The sequence below is a fragment of the Carcharodon carcharias genome, chromosome 14 (assembly GCF_017639515.1).
Source record: "Carcharodon carcharias isolate sCarCar2 chromosome 14, sCarCar2.pri, whole genome shotgun sequence".
Classification (NCBI taxonomy): domain Eukaryota; kingdom Metazoa; phylum Chordata; class Chondrichthyes; order Lamniformes; family Lamnidae; genus Carcharodon; species Carcharodon carcharias.
In genome coordinates, this window is record NC_054480.1 from 66,104,312 (window position 1) to 66,112,517 (window position 8,206).

The 8,206-nt window shown below is 40.4% G+C and overlaps 1 protein-coding gene across 3 annotated transcripts in view; it reads right to left on the bottom strand.

Moving 5' to 3' along the window:
* The window catches only part of snx21 (sorting nexin family member 21), a 49,651-nt gene extending 42,672 nt beyond the window's left edge, over window positions 1–6,979 (bottom strand). Inside the window, exons 1-2 of one of the 3 annotated variants that reach the window (XM_041204144.1) lie at window positions 6,838–6,979; window positions 3,911–4,168 (exon numbers count right to left, since the gene is read on the bottom strand). In XM_041204144.1, the coding sequence (XP_041060078.1) occupies window positions 3,911–4,160 (250 nt within the window). In that variant the 5' untranslated portion in view covers window positions 4,161–4,168; window positions 6,838–6,979. Of the gene's footprint in view, window positions 1–2,104; window positions 2,238–3,910; window positions 4,169–5,960; window positions 6,492–6,837 lie in introns of those variants that run through there. The other 2 variants (XM_041204143.1, XM_041204145.1) reach the window with 2 other exon arrangements.
* Between the last annotated feature and the right edge of the window lie 1,227 nt (window positions 6,980–8,206).

Below are 8,206 nucleotides of genomic sequence, written 5' to 3' on the forward strand. Positions count from 1 at the left end.
TCAGGGGATCTCCAGATGCCAGCAGCAGTGATGTCAGCAAATGGGTAAGCAGCCAGATACATTGAAGTATTCTCACAGACAGCAAACTAGGAAGTTAAAAGCTTTTCAGGTAGCAAAATAAATGTTAATGATTAGATTAAGATAGAAGCTAAATTAAAGATAATCAAGCTTTTAAGAATTAATTCAAAAATACGTAGTTATTTTTTTAATATAATGGAGAAATTTGACATTTCACAAATACAAAATTAGATCTTCAGGGCCAGTGAGGTTGTCTAGCTGTAATAATGAAGCTAGTACACCATTAAATATTTAGTAACACCTCACTCAAGAAGGTCTAACATTTCAAGGATTTTTACATCGAGACTAACACAGTAAAAGTGGAAGTTTTCATCAATTTATTGATTACTTAGGGATTATTTTCTGGGCGAACCTCAGCAGCGCACCCTGCAGAGAAGCATAGAATCGCTGACAGGAACTTCTTGATTTCTGCATTATTCTAAACTTGTGTGAAATTCCAAAGTTGCTGTCAGCTTCAGTGGGTAACGACTGTGACAAACAGTTCTGTCATCATTATCATTGCAAAATCCAGGCCATTGTTTCATTTGCCATTCCATGTTTCTCCAGTTGTTCTACTTGGCTTAAATTTCCGACACTTGGGAATCATACTTGTGATTCTTCCCTATAATGCTGCTAGTACCTGAAAATCTCTTGTGTTTGGGTGACCAAAATCAAACATAGCAGTTGTTACTCAAGGTAAGGTCAAAGCACTGCACAGTTTCACAGATTTGAATGTCTCTGACTTGAGTTCTGTTGCTTTGATGATGTAGTTGAACATTCTATTTGCTGTGTTGATTACTGCCTTGCAATGTTTGGACATGTTCTGTGGCAAGACCCACAGTTCTCTTTCCGCTTCATTCATTGCTATTTTCAGCATAGGCCCAATGGGCCAAATAGACTTATACGGCACAGCAGCAGGCTATGATTTCAACATTATTTAAGCAATAAAGATATCTGCAGAGTGTGCACTTGTTCGTATTGAACTACATCTGCTACTGTTCTGCCCACTTACATATTCAATCTAACTCATTATATAATTTCTGAGCTACCACAGTTTGGTATCATCTCTAATTTGGACCACATTGCATTGAGTTTCTGAATCAATAATTTGTGCAAATTAGAAACTGTAGTGATCTCAAAACTGAATTCCGGGGCACATGACTGAGTTTTCCTGACTAATTACACTCACTAACACCTCTAATTATTTTCTACGCTTGAGCCAATATCTTATCCTTTCCAATAATCTACCCTGAATTCCTACAACTTGGAGTTTAATTGTTTCTCATATGGAACTTGTTAAATGCATTTTGCAAGTTTGGGTGTGGCATATCATAAGGTTTTCCACAGACTACTTGAATTGTCACTTCTTCAAAGAAGTCACATGGTCAGAGACCTTTTTAAAAAAAGAATGGAACCAAGATTAATTGTTCTGAGTTTCCAGGTTCTCCCTTGTTTGAATATGCTAACCTATTCCCCCATCCATAGGAAGGGCAATTAGTTGTGACAAATTACGGGAAATGTTTGTGAGAACCAGAATGTTATCGTAATGGGAAAACACAAGTGGTTTTGAGTCAGAGTTGATAAAAATAATACATGACCTAATGCATCAAGGAAGCCATAAGGTTGAGTAGTGATCTAATGGAGGTGATTAAAATGCTAAAACAATTTTATAGAGTAGACACAGAGAAGTTGTTTGCTCTTGCGGGGGAATCTAGATCAAGGAGTCATTTGAAAATGAAATTAGGAAGCATTTTTTTTCATACTAAGGGCAGTGGAAATACTTGGAGGACGCATTATATAGTATGCCAACAATCCTTCTCCTGTCCCTGAAAGAGAGTTTGGGCTAGAACAACTATATATTTCAAAAATAAGAAATTATTAAATGTACTAAATGATCTACTAAAAGCCCTAACTTGAGAGAAACCTAAATAGTAAAATACTGTCTATTGTTCATATATATTTTTATTTAAAACATAGAGGTGAGTCCAGAAGTAAGACCTTCCTATACATGATTTTATCTTTCGCTTTAAAAAAAAAATCAACTTACCCAGCCCTTCCTGCACTGCACTAATTTCGAATGAGGCAGAGCAGTATATATATGAGCTCACTAAGCCTGTCATTGTACAACAAACTGCAAAGGACATGAGGCCAGTAGTAGCAATGGTCTTCCTCCATTTTTCCTTAAACAGAAGATAATAGTGCTAATAATTCATGCTCAAGTCTGTGCAGCTCACCAATGTGTAACACATTTCCAACAAAAAATAAACTTGTAAATTATTATGAGGCTATCACAACTGTTAATCCTTGAGCATGAATGTCAGTACATCATCACCAATAATGCTCTATCGGTTCTAGCGCTCACTGACATAATAGTGTCAGAACCATCAGTAGGAAACTACTATGAGTTCACAATGACAGATAGAAATGCCAGAAAAAAATGGGACTGAATAAAATCACTGTATAGATCAGACAATAACACTCAGATAATCTGCCACAATTTCAAATCAGTAACTTGAGGAATTATAAATCATCCAAATATTGCTTTACCTTGAAGGCATATTGGCCTTGTGGTCAGCGGTGAAATTTGAGTGGGCTGTTGTGCGGCAAATTATGCCAGTTAGAGAGTCATTTTAGCACGCACTATTGACAGGGCATTTGGGACACATGTGAACAGCGCAAGTATCAATGTGTCCCTTCAACTAATCAGATTGCAGAAAGCTGACTGAGCCCCGGGGGGGAGGGGGGGAATTTAATCGTGGCGCTGTTGCTCCCAACGCTGTGTCAAGAGGGCGGCGGCAGTCTGGCATGGGTCTCCTGTGGCCCAACGAACGCGATCACGTGTCAACCAGCCAATTAACGGAAATTGGGGGGTGGGGGACGGTTGACTGTGCAGTGGGCATGGGGTTACCATTGTAAGCCCTTAGGAGTATTTCCTGGTGATGGTCGACTGATGCGTAACCTTACACATGGTTTAATGGGCTCGAACACCATCTTTCCAGTAGCAATGGCCTGAATTCTACCATAGAGCCTAAACTAGGAAGTATAAATCAGAATATTTAATGCAATGTAAAATCATATACACAAAGTGAAATGAAGAAACAAAGAAAGGATTAAGAGTCATAAAAGAACAAAGGTTAAAAAATGTTTTTCAAATCCCCAACAATAATTAAATATGAAAAGAATGAAACACCATACTAGTAAAAGTCAATTTTCAGTGCATTGAGGTTAAATGGCAATAATTCATACTTATCAGACCATTCGTAATTCATCTATACCTGAATGGGCAAACCTTAACTTTTTCTAAGGGATCATTGGGTATCTAATGGGTAAGTACTACAATTTCATGCATTTTCATGCTGACTCTCTCTGGGAGGTGCTAGAGTACTGAAGCTTGTGGAGACACAAAACAATTCGGACAGCAACTTCTGGATTTCAGCGTTTAACTGCATTTATGCCAATGCTGCAAGTTCCTGTCTGATTTACTCCATATAACAGTAAACACAGAGCCTTTGCTTTATTCCCACCCCAAAAATCAATGTTTCAACCTGTCATTCAGATCAGCTCCATCATATGAATATGTGATATCATCTATTCATTTTTTTAACTGAATAGATTCAAAATCTATTCAATTTTTCTCCCTGTAAACCCACTAAATTTATGAAATGGCTTTTTCAGTAATAACTTTGTTCAGTACTCTCATGGTTCGGTTCACAGTGCTAAGTTTAAATGCAACTGATAAAATATTCATATGCATGGTGTATGCTGTTATATTATTTAGTAGTAACCATAACAATGGCATGAAAAATTGGAATTTTAAGAACTGACATTCCAAATTTTTAAAAGGAATATTTACCTGTATATTCAAATCCATCACTCTCAAAACTGTGTAAAAAGTCAGGGTCACTGTTTGTTGCAGTTGTTTCGGCATAGTCCTCATCTGTCACATCTGCATCTCCAAAACTCAATGTTCCACTCAGACGTGCAGATAATCCCTCAGTGTCATCATCAAGTTCTGATCTTTCAGGAAAATCTTCTGCTGATTCTTCTGTTGTGTTGACTTTTCTTACCTTCTTTTGAAACCTGCGTAGGATTTTCGATGCCATGCCAAACTCTGCAAGGCACATGAGAAAAACTAAGACACTTTTCCTAGTCAATGCTTATAGAGCGTCACAGTACATCGAAGGTGAAGTCCATAACTAATTCAAACGTCATTATAAAGTGGACAGGAAAGGCAGCAAACATTGAGAAGGAATATTATAACATAAAACACAGAGTGAAAGTTACCTGTTCCATTTAAGGAGTGAATTACAATAATGCAACACGATGGGGGGAATCACAGTTACATACCGTACTACTCATGGGGAATCACAGTAACATACCATGCTACCCATGGGGGAATCACAGCAACATACCGTACTACCCAGGGGGGAAATCAGAGTAATATACCATACTACCCCAGGTAATCAGAGTAACATACCATAACATCCTGGGGAGAACAAGAGTAACATACCGTAACATCCTGGGGAGAACAAGAGTAACATACCGTAACATCCTGGGGAGAATCATAGTAACATACAGTAACATCCTGGGGAGAATCACAGTGAGATACCGTAACATCCTAGGGTGAATCACAGCAAGATACTGTAACATCCTGGGGTGAATCACAGCAAGATACCGTAACATCCTGGGGTGAATCACAGTAAGATACCGTAACATCCTGGGGAGAATCACAGTAACATACAGTACTATTGGGGGAAATCACAGTAACATACTGTACTACCCCGAGAGAATCACAGTAACATGCTGTAATACCTTGGGGGAATCACAATCACATAACATACTATCCTGGGGGGGAATCACAGTAACATGCCATACTATCCTGGGGGGAATCACAGTAACATACCATACTATCCTGGGGGGGAAATCACAGTAACATACCATACTATCCTGGGGGGGAAATCACAGTAACATACAATACTCTTCTAAGGGGAATCAAAGTAACATATTGTACTACCCTGGGGGGAAATACAGTAATATACCGTAATATCCTGGGGGAATCACAGTAACATACCATACTATCCTGGTGGGAGAGGGGGGTGGAATCACAGTTACATACCATAGTACCCTGGGAAATCACAGTAACCTATCATACTACCCTGTGCTTGGGCTGGGTATGAATCGCAGTAACAAAGCATACTTCCTTGGGGAATCACAGTAACATACCATACTACCCTGGGGATATCACAGTGACTTACTGTACTAACCTGTGGGTTGTGTGGGGGGATGGAGAATTGCAGTAACATACCTTCCAAACCCTCTACCACTTAGAAAGACAAGGGCAGCAGATGCAGGAGAACACCACCACCTGCAAGTTCCCCTCCTGATTTGGAACTATATTGCTGTTCCTTCACTGGATCAAAATCCTGGAATTCCTTTCCTAACAGCACTGTGGGTGTATGTAGACCACATGGCCTGCAGCAGTTCAAGGCGGCGGCCCACCACCACCTTCTGAAGGGCAATTAGGGATGGGCAATAAATGTTGGCCAAACTACCCTGGGTCAAATCACACTGTTCCCAGCCAGGGAACTGAGATCAGGGCAGGGCACTGAGGAAGCAGCTATTGTAAATGATTTAACTACCGCACTATGGAATGGATTTCCCCACTGAGGCATTCGGAAAACCACATTCTCAATAATGGTGCCACAAAATCTTATTAAGAAAACATTTGACTTTGAGTGGAGGACCGAGAAAAGAGCATTCAGAAAGCCTGTTTATGTTTGTCACAGGTATGCAGCAAAAATGATTCCTAATCCAAAGTGCCTCTCTGGCAGTTTGGAACAGTAAACATCCAATAGCTCCTCTGTCGAAACTCAAAACACATTCCCATGAAGACACTGCGGTACCTTTAACTTGAAGATACAAATAATCAGAAACCAGTGGCCGGGTTACATATTATGAACTCTATACATGACAGGTTGCCCAACATCCCGCAAATAGTGAGGCCCTCGAGCAGTGAGGAATTCAAGGAGCCTGAGCTTTGTGAACTGAGCCAAACTTCGACTGCTCGCACCGCGTATCTCCGGAGAAGGGGAAAAAAAAATCGCTGCTGGTTCTCGATGGCGCCACTCAGATTCCCGGCCCGTTCGTATTGCACAAAACTACAAAGCAGCCAAATGTTCAATGTCAGCTCCCTCAGGATTCGCAGTGACTTGGACTCTCAGATAGAGTGAGAAACAATCCTTTCCACTGGCCAGCGAAAAAATGTAAAAAGTTAGGAGAGGTTGCAATCGTTTGAAGTAACTTTTGACTCGTTTGCCAGCGGTGAGCAGACACGGCAGGGAGTTTCGCAGTGAACTTTCAGCTGGTAAGCTGCTGCTGGGCGGCTCCGTGACTCTGCAGCGAGTTCCCGGGATAGGGCTGTTCCTTCACGTTGCTCTCTTTTTTCTCCTGCGCTGCTGAGCACTGACACCGACTGGCCCAAGGGCGGCAGGACAGGAATGGGGCTGAACACAAGCGGGCAATAAAGGCGAGAGCGGGGAGAAAGAAGGCTAGGTGAAATTAAAGACTCAGAGGGAGAAGGGCAGGAAAACCAGACACATGAGAGAGAGCTCGGCAGAGAAGAATCAATCCAGAGCAAAAGTTGGAATCAAACAGCGAAAAAATTGAACTGAAACTTTAGTCTTGTACAGAGCAAGTTCATTATCAATAAACTCGGACTCTATAGTTCCAACATGAAGTAAAAATAGTTTAAATAAAACGCTCTTTTGCTGTTCCTTTTACCGTGTGTCTGGTGTTTGCTGGCAGATCAGCCCGGGCGTTGTGTGGACAAGTCCTACAATTTGTGTGGGCCGGTAAAATCTGGTGCCAACTCGGATTATTAATGGTGAAATGCATTTATACAAATAATGATGCTATTTAATGGACGTTCTTTGTGTCTCTTAGTTTCACCCTTTGCCCTTGACACGTATGCAGGAATTTTCTTTGACGCTTGGTGGTGGGAGAGGAAGGGAAGAGTTTGGATATGAGTTTTCCAGGCCAATTAAAACTACTAAAAAATAATGTTTTCCAAATAACTACAATAATATAACAATTCGAATAAAGGAAACAAAAAGAGACGGAGCTTAACGGACAAAAACTATGAAGCACAAATTCCAAGCCTGGATATGTGTTAGTTCATCACTAACTTTGTCACTATACATTGTCAAATGCTGGTGAATACTTAGAAGTGTAAACTCAATTAATCATTTTTCGCTGGTCAAAATGCAGCCCTGCAGAAGTATCTTTTGTTTCTATGTTCTTTAAAATGATCCAAGGAATGTTCTTTTGAAATAAAAAATGGATTTTGGTTTGGCCTGAATTAGAGTACTGTGTCCACTTTTGGTCTCACATGGTGGCTGATATAGAGGCTATAGAACGGGTGCAGAGGAGGGACACTAGAATAACGTTCAATATAAAACATCTTAGTTATCAACATAGGCTAAAAGAGTTGGAACTACACTTTACAGAAGAGTAGATTAGGGACGGTCTGATTGAGGTTGGGATTGAGATAATGGAGGGAACACTTTATTTCATAAAACCTTAATCTTTAGGCCTGAAAATCTAAACAGGTGACCTGTTCTGTTTATATTTCCACCCAGTGGTTCCCCTATACTTTCCAGGATCTTGAGGGTTTCTTCACTTTTTCTGATGCCAAACCAAGGTGTGCCACAGCTCTCAGGAATTCACTTTGATTCTCCTCAGTATTCCTGCCATTCTCCGAGGTATGAGATTTCTTGGGAAGGAAGTGACACTCCAAATCATTTTAAACACCTCATAATTGTGGATACCCTATATCAACTATGGGCTTCACTGCCTTCTACCTTTGTGGTCTACAGCTCCTGGCAGCTTTCTCTCTCTGCCTATTTCCAAGCTGTTCCCACTCCAGACATAAAATTGCCTGCTTCTGTGAGAAAACACACAGATAAAACTCAATCAAAAATAGAAATGCCTCCTGGCACTGTTACTCACCAGGGATGCCCAGGTAGAGATTCAAACTAATCACACACACTTCCCAAACCTGTCCTTTGATCTGAAAAGTATATGGATACTCGAAGACCTTCCCTTGTTTATCGGTTGCTTTTCAATCTTTCTTTGATCTGGACAAATTACA